The sequence below is a fragment of the Podarcis gaigeae genome (assembly GCF_964106915.1).
Source record: "Podarcis gaigeae genome assembly, chromosome: 8".
NCBI lineage: Eukaryota > Metazoa > Chordata > Lepidosauria > Squamata > Lacertidae > Podarcis > Podarcis gaigeae.
This window is the reverse complement of record NC_139684.1, coordinates 85,795,358-85,814,058: the sequence shown is the minus strand read 5'-3', so window position 1 is coordinate 85,814,058 and position 18,701 is coordinate 85,795,358. Positions and strand designations below refer to the sequence as shown.

The 18,701-nt window shown below is 47.2% G+C and overlaps 3 protein-coding genes and 1 long non-coding RNA gene across 10 annotated transcripts in view; all 4 read right to left on the bottom strand.

The window, feature by feature from the left end:
* The window catches only part of LOC310851804, a 442,605-nt gene that overhangs the window by 392,645 nt on the left and 31,259 nt on the right, over positions 1 to 18,701 (bottom strand). The window lies entirely within an intron of this gene.
* The window catches only part of LOC310851376 (uncharacterized protein), a 42,873-nt gene that overhangs the window by 19,203 nt on the left and 4,969 nt on the right, over positions 1 to 18,701 (bottom strand). For 2 of the 6 annotated variants that reach the window (XR_014567731.1, XR_014567732.1), the window contains exon 5: positions 15,891 to 18,176. Coding sequence is in view for 3 of the 6 variants with exons in the window: in XM_083753700.1 (XP_083609826.1) it covers positions 16,168 to 18,176 (2,009 nt within the window). In the remaining 3 variants the exon portion in view is untranslated. Of the gene's footprint in view, positions 1 to 5,380; positions 5,570 to 15,543; positions 18,177 to 18,701 lie in introns of those variants that run through there. The other 4 variants (XM_083753700.1, XM_083753701.1, XR_014567733.1 and 1 more) reach the window with 3 other exon arrangements.
* The window catches only part of LOC310851482 (uncharacterized protein), a 41,187-nt gene that overhangs the window by 18,219 nt on the left and 4,267 nt on the right, over positions 1 to 18,701 (bottom strand). The window lies entirely within an intron of this gene.
* Positions 5,381 to 11,384, bottom strand: LOC310851380 (uncharacterized protein). 2 transcript variants are annotated; one of them, XM_083753708.1, is made up of 6 exons: positions 11,172 to 11,384; positions 9,796 to 10,438; positions 9,550 to 9,619; positions 9,216 to 9,295; positions 8,833 to 8,959; positions 5,381 to 7,921 (listed from the first exon to the last, which is right to left on the bottom strand). In XM_083753708.1, the coding sequence occupies exons 2-6, from the start codon at positions 10,207 to 10,209 to the stop codon at positions 5,832 to 5,834; spliced, it is 2,781 nt and encodes a 926-aa protein (XP_083609834.1). In that variant the 5' UTR covers positions 10,210 to 10,438; positions 11,172 to 11,384; the 3' UTR covers positions 5,381 to 5,831. The 2 variants fall into 2 exon arrangements, with proteins under 2 accessions (XP_083609834.1, XP_083609835.1); XM_083753709.1 differs by lacking the exons at positions 9,796 to 10,438; positions 11,172 to 11,384 and having other exon boundaries at positions 5,381 to 7,927; positions 9,216 to 9,298; positions 9,550 to 9,616.

The window sequence follows — 18,701 nt, the reverse complement described above, 5'->3', positions numbered from 1 at the left end:
AGAAGTCCCTACGTTTTCTGCCAAATTCTGCCTGTCCTAATGAGAGGTTTTAGCAAATCCTAAAAAGCAAATATATTTTTCTGATATACCGGTAAATCTGATACACAGTCAGGTAAATAGAAATATTCCCCGGGCAAGCGTGGATGAGTCTTGCTAGGAACCAGGGCTGGACTGCACCACAACTCAGACTGAGCTTACTTTAAAAAATAAAGGAAGGAAAGAAGGAAGGAAGGAAGGAAGGAAGGAAGGAAGGAAGGAAGGAAGGAAGGAAGGAAAAAGTCAAAATGGATGAGTGAGTCATCTGGACCCAAGGCAATAGTGGGGGTCCCTCCCACCCCCAAATGTCAGGGCACATTTATTTCTTGATTCTGCCTCATGTTCCAGCACTCCTGGGGTGGGTCCCTCTTTCTTAATTCTGAGGGCCAGATCTTTACCTGGCTACCCAGCTGAGGACCAGAGCTACACCCGGCCAAAGAACAGGTGGGTAGGACCAAATAACTTGGGGGGGGGGGCAAAGCACATTGTTAAAAAAAGAGAGAGATAGCATTTGCCTTCTTTCTGTGACTGTAATAATTTTATAGTCTGCCTAATATTGTGATTTATTGTTTTAATCCGCCATGGGAATTCTGGGTGAACATCAAGTAACTGATTATGATGATGGGGGGGGGGGAGCTTGTTGCAGGAGGAGGGGAGACCCCTAGTCCTCCTCACCAGCCAGAATCATCCCTACCTCTTGGCCTCCCTCATCTGAATCTCCTGCCCTTGCTCACTGAGCCCCGTTACCTCTTCAGCTTCAGACACCTCCTCCTCCCTCTGACCACGCATCATTGCCTCTGACCAGGCATCATTGCCCCCAAACCCCTCCCCTGGCCCAGAGCCGTCTTCCCTTGCGGGTTCCCCAGCTGGTTCCCCTCACCATTCCTCTCTGCCCACCCAGTCCATGAAGCTCCCTCCTTGCATCCTTTATTCTTTTATCACCAGGTTGGGCTCTGCTAACCTCCTGTTCTCACTGAGGCCAACCTGGTGCCTCTTCTGGGAAGCCCCCCAGCAGGGCTGGAGCCCAGGGATAACTCTCTCCCCCTGCACTTCCCAGCAGCTGGCATTCAGAAGCATGGCTGCCTCCAACTGTGGGGCCAGGAGCCACCACTAGCCCTCTGCTCCTCCCTGAATTCGCCTCATTCTCTTCTCAAGCCGTCTGGCTTGGTGGCCATCCCTTCCTCCTGTGGATGGTAGTTCCATGGGTCTAAGTGTGCATTGTGACAAGGAAGGACTTTGTTTATCATAGAGGCCAAGGTTTTAGTTCAACCTCCAAATATGTCCATCTGGCTGCCACCTGGGTTAATGAACGTGACTGTTTCCTCTATCCCACCGGGGTTCCTTTGATTGCCCTTTTCTTCCTGACTCAGTGCCCCCCCCCTCAAAGGAGCTAGCCGCATCTTGATGCAAAGGAAGAAGAGAGTTGCAGACCTCCTGCTACTTGCAGCCTCCCAGGTTTTGCAGAGAGGAAGGGGGACAGAACCACCTATCCCTGACTTGGGGATCCCCTTGCAGGAGCTGAGCAGGCTCCCCATGGACCCGCCCCACATCTCCCCAGCTCCTGCAGAGGAGACAAAGCCACCTTCCCCCTCTTGCAGGGAGGAAGCTAGGAAAGGCTATTTTGGGATGTTTTGCTCGGGAGGACCGCATCCCCACTTATTTCCAGTCTTCTCTAGGAATGCATCTCAGTGCCTTTTAACCCTTGCAAGGTGGAGCAAACCAAGCTCACATTCGCTCGCTCTCTCTCCCTGAGGAGCCCAGGAGGAGCCACGCGAATTGCAGAAAGAAATCTGAATAAGGCAGTTGGTAGTGTTAACGGAAAAAACCTGCGGCAGTAGAACACGAGTCCCTTTGATCTCAACATCTTGGGTTCGAGCCCCAGGTTGGGCAAGAGATTCCTGCGCTGCCGCGGGTTCGGCTAGATGACTCGGGGGGTCCCTAAGAAGGATGCCTCCCTGGCCCCCGTGGCTGGCCTTCTGCGCTGTTCCTTGGAACCCTTGCAAAGCGGAGCCCCCCAGGCCCCCTTCTCTCTCTTCTTGGGGGACCCTCCTGGCTGCCCCGCCCCCTGGGGACTCCGCCATCTCCCCAACACAACCTTAGCAGAAGAGGAAGGAGACTCACCGGATCCCAGAAGGAGCTGAGACCTCAGCCCTCCTCCTCCTCCTTGCAGGAAGGGATGGGAGAGAACCTTCTCCCTTGATTTCCTGTCCTCTCTAGGAATCCAGCTCAGCTCCTTTTAACCCTTGGCGCTCCGGGCGCCCCAGCTTCCCCCTCTCTCCCTCTGCAAAGCCGGAGCCCCGGGCATGGCCTGCACCCGGAGGGGGGCCTTATTTGGGGGACCCTGAGCTGCTCCCTCCCTCGGAAACAGGAGCAGGAGGAGCACGAAAGGTCCTGCAAGGACATCCTCCTGGCGGGCCTTTTCCTCGCCACCAGCCTGGCTCTCATTTTGATGCCACCAGCACCTTGAAAGGACCGAGACCTGAACTCTGAGGCCAAACACTTCCTTAAAACCGCACCAGCCTCTTCCCAACCCCATTTCCTTCAGCGTTACTCTCTTTTTTTTTCTACCTAATACAGTGGTACCTCTGAGAACGAACTTAATTTGTTCTGGAGGTCTGTTCTTAACCTGAAACTGTTCTTAACCTGAGGTACCACTTTAGCTAATGGGGCCTCCCGCTGCCGCCCTGCGATTTCTGTTCTCATCCTGAGGTAAAGTTCTTAACCCGAGGTACTATTTCCGGGTTAGTACAGTCTGTAACCTGAAGTGTTTGTAACCCGAGGCACTACAGTAAGGCACTTTCCTTTTAATATTTCCTATTTTCCCAAATATTTTGCACTCATTTCACGTGCTAGCAAGGTTATGCTTAAAATTCTACAAGGCAGGCTTAAGCAGTATGTGGACCGAGAACTCCCAGAAGTGCAAGCTGGATTTCGAAGGGGCAGAGGACGCAGAGACCAAATTGCAAACATGCACTGGATTATGGTGAAAGCTAGAGAGTTCCAGAAACACATCTACTTCTGCTTCATTGACTATGCAAAAGTCTTTGACTGTGTCAACCACAGCAAACTATGGCAAGTTCTTAAAGAAATGGGAGTGCCTCATCTCTATGCGGGACAAGAAGCTACAGTTAGAACTGGATATGGAACAACTGATTGGTTCAAAATTGGGAAAGGAGTACGGCAAGGCTGTATATTGTCTCCCTGCTTATTCAACCTATATGCAGAATTCATCATGCGAAAGGCTGGGCTGGATGAATCCCAAGCCAGAATTAAGATCGCCGGAAGAAATATCAACAACCTCAGATATGCAGATGACACAACCTTGATGGCAGAAAGTGAGGAAGAATTAAAGAACCTTTTAATGAGGGTGAAAGAGGAGAGCGCAAAATATGGTCTGAAACTCAACATTAAAAAAACGAAGGTCATGGCCACTGGTCCCATCACCTCCTGGCAAATAGAAGGGGAAGAAATGGAGGCAGTGAGAGATTTTACTTTCTTGGGCTCCCTGATCACTGCAGATGGTGACAGCAGTCAAGAAATTAAAAGACGCCTGCTCCTTGGGAGAAAGGCGATGGTAAACCTAGATAGCATCTTAAAAAGCAGAGACATCACCTTGCCAACAAAGGTCTGTATAGTTAAAGCTATGGTTTTCCCAGTAGTGATATATGGAAGTGAGAGCTGGACCATCAAGAAGGCTGATCGCTGAAAAATTGATGCTTTTGAATTATGGTGTTGGAGGAGACTCTTGAGAGTCCCATGGACTGCAAGAAGATCAAACGCATCCATTCTTAAGGAAATTAGCCCTGAGTGCTCACTGGAAGGACAGATCGTGAAGCTGAGGCTCCAATACTTTGGCCACCTCATGAGAAGAGTCGGACACGACTAAACTACTAAACAACAACAACATTTTCCCAAATAAAGACAACCCTTCATGTGATATGTGGAAGCTCAAGATAAACTTACATATAACTATTTGTATCACCATGTAGAACTACAATCCATTCCGGAAGACATTCCAAAACTCAGGCGCAAAGGAAAAAATGGAAAAAAATGCAGCGGAAAATGTTCAACGTCCAAGGCGAGTTCAAAAACAGAAGCAATTACTTCCAGGTTTTCGGCATTCGAAATCCAAAATATTCAGGTTCAAAGAAGCTAAAAAACTGAGGTTCCGCTGTATATCAAATAAGCTTTATTTGTCTAGTATCCTTTAGATGTCACTACCTTTCTTCTCCCGCCTAACAATCAGCTACGGAAATGAGGATGGAAACTTTGTACCTGGGATGCAACATTTTATTGAACAATGCAATGAGATTCATTTCTGCCCTTAGCTCTTCCCTTCATCTTCTTCCTTCCATCTTTGAAGGGATACCCTGGAGGACCCTAAAGCAAACAAACTTGTCCATCTCTCGCTCCCTTTGGAGGACAGCAGAAAGGGAATCCTTGACTTAAGCTTCTCACAGAAGAAAGGAAAATATAAAGTATGTGAATTGCCCGTGTGATCAGAATTTGCTTCTATATCACAGGTTCGTGATCCAGTGGAGGGAATACCTGAAACAAAAACTCAGAACCAATAGAATGAGAGCAATCTCAGCATCCTGCAGGGAGCTGGTTTATTCAAACTATTGCAATAGGACAGCCTGGCTAATCAGCTGTTCAGCAGAACGGCTAGTTCGAAAAGGCTGCCAGGAGGCATATTAGAAGAAAGATTATATACAAAGCACAGACTCATAAATGCCACAACACTCTTCCACTTGCACCAAGAAAAGTTACAGGATGCGTTGCTTCATGCGGCTATCGACTCCTCTGAAATTACCTTGTGGTGTCCCAGAGTGACCAAGTCATTTGGGTCTCACATGTCTCACTTTGACACCATGCCCATGACAACCAGGACTTCCATGGGACTGTTGACATTTCAATCCCATATCTGAATTCCCTGGTACCAATAGATGCCAAAGACCTTTGAGGAGATATGTGAGTTCTCACACGGATGCTAGCTCAACTCCTCCCTCTTTGTCCAAACATCACTTGCCCTTCTAGGGTCAGATAAGGCTGGAAGCGGTAGGCAATGTACACATCACAGCTTTACACAGTGCAAGAGGGTGACATGGGGATTACAAAATGCAGGCATAAAAAAATCATGCCTAATATATTCTATTGAAAAGGCTAAATGCAATAAGTACTAGGACACTTCAAACAGAATGAAAATCTATAATATCGAATATTCAATCAGCTATCACAATTTTTACACCAAGTCCTTCCTAGGAAAGTTCAGCATGGACAGCAACCTCATCAGTGTTGCCAAATCACTCTTACCCCTCACCCCAGGCATGACATGAAGAAAATATTCAATGAATTAATAGATCTTTATTTGCGTCAGCCACTTGCCATACCAATAAAACAACAATACGATATACAAAGAATAAAAATTAAAAGTCCGTTATATAAAATACATTGTAGGGTTTTGAGTCAATAGTCAAATAGTGTCTCTTATTCTAATTCTCCCAGCTAAAAACCTTGCAACCTTTGCTGTCACCTGCTCTTCTTGATCTGCCAAGAGAAACTATGAAGAAGGCATTAAGCACCTTGGCCAAGAACTTATAAGTCACAGTTCTGGGTACGTAGCAGAAATAACTAGGGGGCAACAGAGGAGGCAAAGAACCCAGCTACAATCCTCACCTCATACAAACAAAAGTCTCCTGAAATTAAATTGTATACAGCCACTACTATAATTTGCCATCAATGTGAGTTTTTTGATGGGAAGTGAGACGGGCCCTGTGACTGAAACTCTTTCCACATTATTGGCACTGAAATAGTTTCACCTCACTGTGAATTCTTTGATGGATCGTGAGTTTGGCCTTCACGATGAATTTCTTTCCACATTCCAAGCAGCGATAAGGTTTCTCCCCTGTATGAATTCTCTGATGGGAAGTTAAACTGCCCTTTTGACTGAAGCTCTTTCCACACTCTTGGCACTGATAGGGTTTCTCCCCTGTATGAATTCTCTGATGGACAGTGAGCTTGTTTCTCTCCCTGAAGCTCTTTCCACATTCCCAGCACTGATAAGGTTTTTCCCCTTTGTGAATTCTCTGATGGGAAGTTAAGCTGCCCTTTCTTCTGAAGGCCTTGCCACATTCCAAGCACTGATGGGGTGTCTCTCCTGTATGAATTGTTTGATGGGCCATGAGGTGGCCTCTTCGAACAAAGCTCTTTCCGCATTCCAAGCATTGATGGGGTTTTCCCCCTGTATGAATTCTCTGATGGACAGTAAACTGGCTTCTGCTACTGAATCTCTTGCCACACTCTTTGCACTGATGGGGTGTCTCTCCTGTATGAATTGTTTGATGGTCCATGAGGTGGCCACTTCGAACGAAGCTCTTGCCACATTCCAAGCACTGATAGGGTTTCTCCCCAGTATGACTTCTCTGATGGACAGTGAGATGGCTTTTTATTCTGAATTTCCTTCCACATTCCAAGCACTGATAGGGTTTCCCCCCTGTATGAATTCTCTGATGGACAGTAAAGTAGCTTCTGCTACTGAATCTCTTGCCACACTCTTGGCACTGATAGGGTTTCTCCCCTGTATGACTTCTCTGATGGACAGTGAGTTGGCTTTTTATTCTGAATCTTTTTCCACATTCCAAGCACTGATAGGGTTTCTCCCCTGTATGGATTCTTTGATGTACAATAAGCTGGCCTTGGTGACTGAAGCTTTTTCCACATTCCAAGCAATGATAGGGTTTATCTCCAGTATGAATTCTTTGATGGGAAATGAAATTTATTTTCCAAGTGAAGCTCTTTCCACAATCTAAGCACTGATATGGTTTCACCCCGGAATGAATTCTGTGATGGGAAGTGAGTTGGCTGCTCTGACTGAAGCTCTTTCCACATTCCAAGCACTGATACGGTTTCTCTCCTGTATGGATTCTATGATGTAAAGTAAGTTGGCCTTGTTGACTGAAGCTTTTTCCACATTCCAAGCAGTGATAAGGTTTCTCCCCCGTATGAATTCTTTGATGTACAGTAAGATGGCCTTTGTGACTGAAGCTTTTTCCACATTCCAAACAGTCATTGGGTTTATTTCCAGTATGAATTCTTTGATGGGCAGTGAAACTTATTTTCCAAGTGAAATTCTTGCCACAGTGCAAGCACTGATATGGTTTCCCCCCGGAATGAATTATGTGATGGGAAGTGAGCTGGCTCCTCTGACTGAAGCTCTTGCCACATTGCAGGCATTGATAAGGCTTCTCCCCTGTATGAATTCTCTGATGGACAGCGATCTGGCTTTTTATTCTGAATCTCTTTCCACATTCCAAGCACTGATAAGGTTTCTCCCCTGTATGACTTCTCTGATGGACAGTGAGATGGCTTTTTATTCTGAATCTCTTTCCACATTCCAAGCAGTGATAGGGTTTATCTCCAGTATGAATTATTTGATGGGAAACGAGACTCATTTTCCAAGTGAAGCTCTTTCCACATTCCAAGCACTGATAAGGTTTCTCCCCTGTATGAATTCTTTGATGTACAGTAAGCTGACCTTGTTGACTGAAGCTTTTTCCACATTCCAAACAGTGATAAGGTTTCTCCCCTGTATGAATTCTCTGATGGGTAGTTAAACTGCCCTTTTGACTGAAGCTCTTTCCACACTCTTGGCAATGAAAGGGTTTCTCCCCTGTATGAATTCTCTGATGGACAGTGAACTTGTTTCTGTGACTAAAGCTCTTTCCACATTCCAAGCACTGATAGGGTTTCTTCTGAAGGGGATTTATTTGATTTGAAGTGGAATGGGAGCTCTGACTGAAGTTCTCTCTGCACTCTGAATCGGACATCCCTACTGGGTGGATTTTCTCGTGGTCTCCCTCGTTCTTCAGCTCCAATTCATCACCACCTGCAACTGAGAGAGAAACAGATTGGAGCCTCAGGAAGCAATGGAACCCCCAATTATGAAGCAGTGCTAATTAAAGCTTGTGACCCAGGAAGAACTGAAGGGACTTAGATGTGAGGTCTTCCTGCAGGGTTCACTGCCTGAGATTCAAAAAGCCTGGTTATTTTCTGGGATGGATTTTGTTTGGCTCAATCATGGGATCTTTGTCATCTCCAATGTCACTCATCTCTTTAGTCAACCAAGGACAGAAAGAAGCAAGAATGGAAACAAAAAATCTGACAGAAGCTACTTGAACTTCCTGAATCCCTTAGAAGCCTACATTTAAGAAGTTTAGAGGAGCCTGGGAAAAATATGGAGGGGTATCTGATCTCCCCCAGAGGCTCTTCATCTGAGCTCCTTTCCCCCTGCTCAGCACCCTACGCCTCTGGCGGCCCTGGCCCTATGAGGGGAAGGAGAGGAGTCAGCCTTCGTTCTCCTCCTCCTCTGCATCTGGCCAGATGGTTCCCAGCCCGGCTGGAGTCATGGCTGTTTTCCTGAGGCCCTTCCTGTGCTGCTGCCCCTGGTGAAGGGGCCCTGATGGGAGGCTGTGGGGCGGCAGACAGGCCAGCCCTTCAAGAGCAAATGGGGAGCCATCTTGGAGGCATGATGATGATGTTGATGATAATTGTAATAATTTTATTATTTATAACCCGCCCATCTGGCTGGGTTTCATGCTTTGAAAAGGCAGAACTGGATGAAAAATATTCACAGGGAAAACAGTCAATACTCTTCCATCCAAGGTTTTCTGTGGGAGTGTTAGAATCCCAGGGGCTGTGGGTGCTGCTGTGGAGCCCCATCGAAAAATCAGAGGTTCCTCCCATAGAGATATATCTTGAATTTCAAAGCAGATAGGATGATCCAAGAGGAAGCCTTACCGAGAGAGTCCAAGATCCCACGATTCTCCTCCATGACTTCCTTGTGCAGAGCTCTCTGGTCAGGATCCAGCAACGCCCACTCTTCGTCTGTGAAATGCACAGCTACATCTTCAAAGCACACTGGACCCTAAAAGAAAAGGGAAAAGGTTGTCCTCTTAGAAAACATCATGGTCAACATCGGGGCAATGACGGGGATGAGAGGGGGAAAGCCCCATTGTGCGACTGACGGGGTCAATCCTGGCCACTGTTTGGTGTGGTGTGTAAACTGCCTAGAAGCCTATTTTAGCATTGAACCCTTCTTTCCTTGGCGGTTCCTCCCGCCTTTCCTCTGTGTCCAACCCGTCCATGACATCCTCTTTCCCCACATGGCTCCTTCCTCCTACCTGCTCTGCTTCCACAGGGGCAGCTTCCCCTTCGCCACCAAGAAAAGATGGACAAACAGGTCTTGCGGCAATCGTTCTGTCTCCTACGAGAGAAAAAGCTGCATGCTTCACTCAGAAGGAAAACTACAGGTGGGCCTTCCAAAAAGTAAGAGTAGCCATGTAAATGTGGACGTTAGTAACCATTTCACATATTAGTTGTGCCAAAATACATCTCCCCTCCTCTGGGCTCTTGGCCCCCTGTGACCTCCACCAAAAGCTGAGAATAATTCACAGATTAGTTTCAAAATCCACAACATGTGATAAAACGGGGGAGAAAAAACTCCTTCCTCCTTACCCAGTGGCCTCTCTCTGGAGTCCAACGGAGTTCTCTCTACCTCAGAAGAATCCAGACCCATTTCTGGAACCTGGAGCAACAAGCATTCAAAAGAATTAGATTAGAACTGGAATGGCAAAGGACACAAACACTTTAGGGGTATCGGATATCAATCCTCGGATGCTTTCCAAAAAAATTAGTAGAGAATTGGGGGATACTCTCCAGTTTGGAGCCCCTTGGGAGTATCCAGAGGAAAGTCTCTCTCACCTGCTGCTCTGCCTGCTTTCTCTCCTCTGCCTGACTCAGGAGGAAACCTTCAGCCAGGGCCACCGCCTGGGAACTGGTCTCCGCTCCACATTCCCTCACCCAGCTTTCCATCTCTGCTGGAAGGACAGCCAGGAACTGCTCCAAGATCACCAGGTCCAGCATCTCAGCTTTCGTGTGGGTTTCTGGTTTCAGCCACTGGCGGCAAAGGTGGTAGAGTCGGTTGCAAACCTCTCGGGGTCCTTTGGCCTCCTGTTTGCAAAGCTGCCCAAGCTGCTGGCTCTGCACATCTGAGCGGAGGGTGTCCTCCTCACCCAGGATCCTTTGGACAGACTTTCCCCACATTCCGCCATGGCTAAGAGTTTGGATGGAATGGCCTCCTCTTGCTTCATGCCCAGCTGAGTCTTGCTCATCCATCTCTGTTCTCAGGACACCTCCAGGAAATCGAAAGAAGTCCCTACGTTTTCTGCCAAATTCTGCCTGTCCTAATGAGAGGTTTTAGCAAATCCTAAAAAGCAAATATATTTTTCTGATATACCGGTAAATCTGATACACAGTCAGGTAAATAGAAATATTCCCCGGGCAAGCGTGGATGAGTCTTGCTAGGAACCAGGGCTGGACTGCACCACAACTCAGACTGAGCTTACTTTAAAAAATAAAGGAAGGAAAGAAGGAAGGAAGGAAGGAAGGAAGGAAGGAAGGAAGGAAGGAAGAAGAAGGAAAAAGTCAAAATGGATGAGTGAGTCATCTGGACCCAAGGCAATAGTGGGGGTCCCTCCCACCCCCAAATGTCAGGGCACATTTATTTCTTGATTCTGCCTCATGTTCCAGCACTCCTGGGGTGGGTCCCTCTTTCTTAATTCTGAGGGCCAGATCTTTACCTGGCTACCCAGCTGAGGACCAGAGCTACACCTGGCCAAAGAACAGGTGGGTAGGACCAAATAACGTGGGGGGGGGGCAAAGCACATTGTTAAAAAAAGAGAGAGATAGCATTTGCCTTCTTTCTGTGACTGTAATAATTTTATAGTCTGCCTAATATTGTGATTTATTGTTTTAATCCGCCATGGGAATTCTGGGTGAACATCAAGTAACTGATTATGATGATGGGGGGGGGGGAGCTTGTTGCAGGAGGAGGGGAGACCCCTATTCCTCCTCACCAGCCAGAATCATCCCTACCTCTTGGCCTCCCTCATCTGAATCTCCTGCCCATGCTCACTGAGCCCCGTTACCTCTTCAGCTTCAGACACCTCCTCCTCCCTCTGACCACGCATCATTGCCTCTGACCAGGCATCATTGCCCCCAAACCCCTCCCCTGGCCCAGAGCCGTCTTCCCTTGCGGGTTCCCCAGCTGGTTCCCCTCACCATTCCTCTCTGCCCACCCAGTCCATGAAGCTCCCTCCTTGCATCCTTTATTCTTTTATCACCAGGTTGGGCTCTGCTAACCTCCTGTTCTCACTGAGGCCAACCTGGGGCCTCTTCTGGGAAGCCCCCCAGCAGGGCTGGAGCCCAGGGATAACTCTCTCCCCCTGCACTTCCCAGCAGCTGGCATTCAGAAGCATGGCTGCCTCCAACTGTGGGGCCAGGAGCCACCACTAGCCCTCTGCTCCTCCCTGAATTCGCCTCATTCTCTTCTCAAGCCGTCTGGCTTGGTGACCATCCCTTCCACCTGTGGATGGTAGTTCCATGGGTCTAAGTGTGCATTGTGACAAGGAAGGACTTTGTTTATCATAGAGGCCAAGGTTTTAGTTCTACCTCCAAATGTGTCCATCTGGCTGCCACCTGGATTAATGAACGTGACTGTTTCCTCTATCCCATCGGGGTTCCTTTGATTGCCCTTTTCTTCCTGACTCAGTGCCCCCCCCCCTCAAAGGAGCTAGCCGCATCTTGATGCAAAGGAGAGTTGCAGACCTCCTGCTACTTGCAGCCTCCCAGGTTTTGCAGAGAGGAAGGGGGACAGAACCACCTATCCCTGACTTGGGAATCCCCTTGCAGGAGCTGAGCAGGCTCCCCATGGACCCGCCCCACATCTCCCCAGCTCCTGCAGAGGAGACAAAGCCACCTTCCCCCTCTTGCAGGGAGGAAGCTAGGAAAGGCTATTTTGGGATGTTTTGCTCGGGAGGACCGCATCCCCACTTATTTCCAGTCTTCTCTAGGAATGCATCTCAGTGCCTTTTAACCCTTGCAAGGTGGAGCAAACCAAGCTCACATTCGCTCGCTCTCTCTCCCTGAGGAGCCCAGGAGGAGCCACGCGAATTGCAGAAAGAAATCTGAATAAGGCAGTTGGTAGTGTTAACGGAAAAAACCTGCGGCAGTAGAACACGAGTCCCTTTGATCTCAACATCTTGGGTTCGAGCCCCAGGTTGGGCAAGAGATTCCTGCGCTGCCGCGGGTTCGGCTAGATGACTCGGGGGGTCCCTAAGAAGGATGCCTCCCTGGCCCCCGTGGCTGGCCTTCTGCGCTGTTCCTTGGAACCCTTGCAAAGCGGAGCCCCCCAGGCCCCCTTCTCTCTCTTCTTGGGGGACCCTCCTGGCTGCCCCGCCCCCTGGGGACTCCCCCATCTCCCCAACACAACCTTAGCAGAAGAGGAAGGAGACTCACCGGATCCCAGAAGGAGCTGAGACCTCAGCCCTCCTCCTCCTCCTTGCAGGAAGGGATGGGAGAGAACCTTCTCCCTTGATTTCCTGTCCTCTCTAGGAATCCAGCTCAGCTCCTTTTAACCCTTGGCGAGCCAGGCGCCGCCAGCTCCCCCCCCCTGCCCCCGCAAAGCCGGAGCCCCGGGCATGGCCTGCACCCGGAGGGGGGCCTTATTTGGGGGACCCTGAGCTGCTCCCTCCCTCGGAAACAGGAGCAGGAGGAGCACGAAAGGTCCTGCAAGGACATCCTCCTGGCGGGCCTTTTCCTCGCCACCAGCCTGGCTCTCATTTTGATGCCACCAGCACCTTGAAAGGACCGAGACCTGAACTCTGAGGCCAAACACTTCCTTAAAACCGCACCAGCCTCTTCCCAACCCCATTTCCTTCAGCGTTAGTTTTTCTTCCTAATACAGTTCTACCTCTGGTTACGAACTTTATTCGTTCTGGAGGTCCGTTCTTAACCTGAAACCTTTCTTAACCTGAGGTACCACTTTAGCTAATGGGGCCTCCCCCTGCCGCCGTGCGATTTCTGTTCTCATCCGGAGGTAAATTACTTAACCTGAGGTACTACTTCCGCGTTAGCGAAGTCTGTAACCTGAGGTGTTTGTAACCCAAGGCACCACTGTAAAGCATTTTCCTTTTAATATTTCCTATTTTCCCAAATAAAGAAAACCCTTCTTGTGATATGTGAAAGCTCTAGATAAACTTACATACAGTGGTACCTCGGGTTAAGTACTTAATTCGTTCCGGAGGTCCGTTCTTAACCTGAAGCACCACTTTAGCTAATGGGGCCTCCTTCTGCTCCCACGCTGCCAGAGCCCGATTTCTGTTCTCATCCTGAAGCAAAGCTCTTAACCCGAGGTACTATTTCTGGGTTAGCGGGTCTGTAACCTGAAGCGTATGTTGTTGGGATACAAAGGCCACCACTGCCTCCACGTCGAACTCCGGACATCCATCGATCTCCCGTAGATACAGTATCAGCGATTAGCGACACGAGCTCCAGAAATAGCTTGCCACATTCCTGGGCTGATGCACACTCTATCAACAGAATTCACACACAGCAAAAGTTGCACCCAGGAGGGTATCATTTAGAATGTTTATTTAGCGTTGGTCAGAACAAAGAACAAACATGACTGCCTGCTAGCGTGTTCTGGCGCAGAGAGAGAAAACGAAAGCAACTGCAAACATAAACATCCTGTGAACAGGAAATACGCAGACTCTGTGACTCACAAGCCTGCTCCCTTTTAAGGTGGAACAGAAATATCCTAACCTGAGGTACCACTGTATAACTATTTGTATCACTATATAGAACTAAAATCCGTTAGACATTCGAGAACTCAGGCGCAAAGGAAAAAATGGAAAAACACACAGCGGAAGCTGTTCAATGTCCAAGGCGCGTTCGAAAATAGAAGCAATTACTTCCAGGTTTTCGGCGTTTGAAAACCGAAACGTTCAGCTTCGAAGACTCTAAAAAACCGAAGTTCCGATGTATATCAAAAAAGCTTTATTTGTCTAGTATCCTTTAGATGTCACTATATAAACTTGCTTCTCCCGCCTCACAATCAGCGACAGAAATGAGGATGTACCTGGGATGCAACACTTAATTGAAACAATGCAATGAGATTCTATTCCCTCTTAAACACATTTCTGCCCTTCGCTCTTCCCTTCATCTTCTTTCTTCCATCTTTGAAGGCATACCCTGGAGTACCCTAAAGCAAACAAACTTGTCCTTCTCTTGCTTCCAACTCCCTTTGGCGTAAGATGAACCAAGAACTCTTCTTCCTCATGGAAGAATGATTGTGAATGATGTGAATGATTGTGAATGATCGGAGGACAGCAGAAAGGGAATCCTTGACTTAAGCTTTGACTTAAGTTGTTCCGCCTGGCCTTTGGATTGGAGCCAATTTGAAACCCTCCCTCTCTTTCTTTTTTCTTTTCCTTCTCCTTCCTTGACGAGGCTACATTTTAATATTTTAATGTTTCAATATTTTAATGTTGTATTTTTTAATTTTGTTTTTAAGTTGTAATCATTTAACTTTTTTTATTTTTATTTTTTTTGCTTGTAAGCCACTCTGAGCCCGGCCTTGGCTGGGGAGGGCAGGGTATAAATAAAAATTATTATTATTATTATTAAGCTTCTCACAGAAGAAAGGAAAGTATTAAGTATGTGAATTGCTCATGTGATCAGAATTTGCTTCTACATCACCGGTTCGTGACCCAGGGGAGGGAATACTTGGAAACAAAAACTCAGAACCAATAGAATGAGAGCAATCTCAGAATCCTGCAGGGAGCTGGTTTATTCAAACTATTGCAATAGGACAGCCTTGCTAACCTGCTGTTCAGCAGAACAGCTAGTTCGAAAAGGCTGCCAGGAGGCATATTAGAAGAAAGATTATATACACAGAAGAGTTTGGATTTGATATCCCGCCTTTCACTCCCCTTCAGGAGTCTCAAAGCGGCTAACATTCTCCTTTCCCTTCCTCCCCCACAACAAACACTCTGTGAGGTGAGTGGGGCTGAGAGACTTCAGAGAAGTGTGACTAGCCCAAGGTCACCCAGCAGCTGCATGTGGAGGAGCGGAGACGCGAACCCGGTTCCCCAGATTACGAGACTACCGCTCTTAACCACTACACCACACAAAGTCTCATAAAATGCCACAACACTCTTCCACTTGCATCAAGAAAAGTTACAGGTCATGGGATGCGTGTCTTCATGTGGATATTGACTCCTCTGAAAATACCTTGCTATGTCCCCGAGTGCCCAGGTCATTTGGGTTTCTTATGTCTCACTTCGACACCATGCCCATGGCAACCAGGACTTCCATGGGACTGTTGACATTTCAATCCCATATCTTACTTCCCTGGTACCAAAAGATGTCAAAGACCTTTGAGGAGATATGCGAGTTCTCACAAGGATGCTAGCTCAACTCCTCCCTCTTTCTCCAAACATCACCTGCCCTTCTAGGGTCAGATAAGGCTGTAACGGTAGGCAATGTACACATCACAGCTTTACACAGTGCAGGAGCGTGGCATGAGGATTACAAAATGCAGGCATACAAAAATCATGCCTAATACATTCTATTGAAAAGGCTAAGTGCAATAAGTACTAGAACACTTCAGACAGAATAAAAATCTTTAATTTATAATATTCAATCAACTATCACAAATTTTACCCCAAGTCCTTCCTAGGAAAGTTCAGCGTGGACAGCCATCTCATCAGTGTCACCAAATCACTCTTATCCCTCACCCCAGGAATGATGTGAAGAAAATATTCAATGAATGAATCTTTATTTGCTTTAGCCCCCAGCCATACCAATAAAACAACAATACGATATACAAAGAATAAAAATAAATAGTCCATTATATAAAATGCATTGTAGGGTTTTGAGTAAACAGTCAAATAGTGGATCTTGTTCTAATTGTCCCAGGTTTGCAACCCAATCCAAATTGCAACCTTTGCTGTCACCTGCTCATCTTGATCTGCCAAGAGAAAGGAAACTGTGAAGAAGGCATTAAACACCTTGGCCAAGAACTTGCAAATCACAGTTCTTGGGTACGTTGTAGGAATTACTATGGGGCACCAGATGTGGCAAAGAACCCAACTGCAATTCTCACCTCATACAAACTAAGGGCTCCTAAAATTAATCTGTATACAGCCACTACTACAATTTGCCCCCAATGTGAGTTCTTTGATGGGAAGCGAGACGGGCCCTGTGACTGAAGCTCTTCCCACATTCTTGGCACTAAAATAGTTTTCTCTTGCTGTGAATTCTTTGATGGATCCTGAGTTTGGCCTTCTCAATAAATCTCTTTCCACATTCCGAGCACTGATAGGGTTTCTCCCCTGTATGAATTTTGTGATGGGTTGTGAGATGGGCGCTCTGGGTGAATTTCTTTCCACATTCCAAGCACTGATAGGGCTTCTCCCCTGTATGAATTCTTTGATGGACACTGAGAAGGCCTCTTTGAATGAAGGTCTTTCCACATTCGAAACACTGATATGGCTTCTCCCCTGTATGACTTCTCTGATGGGAAGTGAAACTTCTTTTCCAAGTGAAACTCTTTCCACATTCCAAGCACTGGTAGGGTTTCTCCCCTGAATGAATCCTCTGATGGAGACTGAAATAGCGTCTGTCAATGAAGCCCCTGCCACAATCTTGGCACTGATAGGGTTTTTCCCCTTTATGAATTCTCTCATGGGAAGTAAAATTGTTCTTTTTTCTGAAGCTCTTGCCACACTCTTGGCACTGATAGGTTTTTCCCCCTATATGACTTCTCTCATGGGAAGTTAAACTGCGCTTTTTTCTGAAGCTCTTTCCACATTCCAAGCACTGATAGGGTTTCTCCCCTGTATGAATTCTGTGATGGATTGTGAGATGGGTGCTCTGGGTGAATTTCTTTCCACATTCGAAGCACTGATATGGCTTCTCCCCTGTATGAATTCGTTGATGGACATTGAGCTGGCCTTGGTGACTGAAGCTCTTTCCACATTCCAAGCACTGATAGGGTGTCTCCCCAGTATGAACTGTTTGATGGGCCATGAGTTGGCCTCTTCGAGAGAAGCTCTTGCCACATTCCAAGCACTGATATGGTTTTTCCCCTGTATGAATTCTTTGATGGACAGTGAGCTGGCCTTGGTGACTGAAGCTCTTTCCACATTCCAAGCACTGATGGGGTGTCTCCCCTGTATGAATTCTTTGATGTTCCCTGAGTTGGGCTCTTCGAAAGAAGCTCTTGCCACATTCCAAGCACTGATATGGTTTTTCCCCTGTATGAATTCTCTGATGGGAATTTAAACTGCCCTTTTGAGTGAAGCTCTTTCCACACTCTTGGCACTGATAAGGTTTCTCTCCTGTATGAATTCTCTGATGGACAGTTAGAGTGCTTCTCTCCCTGAAGCTCTTGCCACATTCCAAACACTGATAGGGTTCTCCCGCTATATGAATGCTCTGATGGACAGTGAGCTGGCTTCTTCGAAAGAAGCTCTTGCCACACTCCAAGCAGTGGTAAGGTTTTTCTCCTCTATGAATTCTCTGATGGGAATTTAAACTGCCCTTTTGAGTGAAGCTCTTTCCACACTCTTGGCATTGATAAGGTTTCTCCCCTGTATGAATTATCTGATGGACAGTGAGCTTGTTTCTCTCCCTGAAGCTCTTTTCACATTTCAAGCAGTGATAGGGTTTCTCACCTGTATGAATTCTCTGATGGGAAGTGAGACTTATTTTCCAAGTGAAAGTCTTTCCACATTGCAAGCAGTGATATGGTTTCCCCCCGGAATGAAGTATGTGATGGGAAGTGAGCTGGGTGCTCTGACTGAAGCTCTTTCCACATTCAAAGCATCGATAAGGTTTCTCCCTCAAATGGATCCTCTGATGGACAGTGAGCTGGCTTCTGTCAATGAATCTCTTTCCACATTCCAAGCAGTGATAAGGTTTCTCCCCCGTATGAATTCTCTGATGGGAAGTTAAACTGCCCTTTTGACTGAAGCTCTTTCCACACTCTTGGCAATGAAAGGGTTTCTCCCCTGTATGAATTCTCTGGTGGACAGTGAGCTTGTTTTTCTCCCTGAAGCTCTTTCCACATTCCAAGCACTGATAGGGTTTCTTCTCAAGGGGAGTTCTTTGATTTGAAGTGGAATGGGAGCTCTGACTGAAGCTCTCTCTGCACTCTGAATATGGATAGGACTTCTCCACTCTGTGGCTTTTGTCGTGGTCTCCCTCGTTCTTCAGCTCCAATTCATCACCACCTGCAACTGAGAGAGAAACAGATTGGAGCCTCAGGAAGCAATGGAGCCCCCAATTATGAAGAAGTGCTAATTAATGTTTGTGATTCAGGAAGAACTGAAGGGAGTTAGATGTGAGGTCTTCCTGCAGGGTTCACTGCCCGAGATTCAAAAAGCCTGGTTATTTTCTGGGGTGGATTTTGTTTGGCCCAATCAGGGGATCTGTGCCATCTCCAATGTCACTTGTCTCTTAAGTCAACTAATGACAGAAAGAAGCAAGAACAGAAGCAAAAAATCTGACAGAAGCTACTTGAACTTCCTGAATCCCTTAAAAGCCTACATTTAAGAAGGCCTTGTGCAGTTTAGAGGAGTCTGGGGAAAATACGGAGGGTATCTGAACTCCCCCAGAGGCTCTTCATCTGAGCTCCTTTCCCCCTGCTCAGCACCCTACGCCTCTGGCGGCCCTGGCCCTATGAGGGGAAGGAGAGGGATCAGCTTTCCTTCTCCTCCTCCTCTCCATCTGGCCAGGTGGTTCCCAACCCTACTGGAGTCATG

Coding starts and splice junctions, on each gene's coding strand:
- LOC310851380 (XM_083753708.1), bottom strand. CDS start 10,209: ATGGATGAGCAAGACTCAGCTGGGCATGAAGCAAGAGGAGGCCATTCC. Junction 9,620..9,795: donor GAAAGCAGGCAGAGCAGCAG/GTGAGAGAGACT, acceptor TTGTTGCTCCAG/GTTCCAGAAATGGGTCTGGA. Junction 9,296..9,549: donor CTCCAGAGAGAGGCCACTGG/GTAAGGAGGAAG, acceptor CTCTCGTAGGAG/ACAGAACGATTGCCGCAAGA.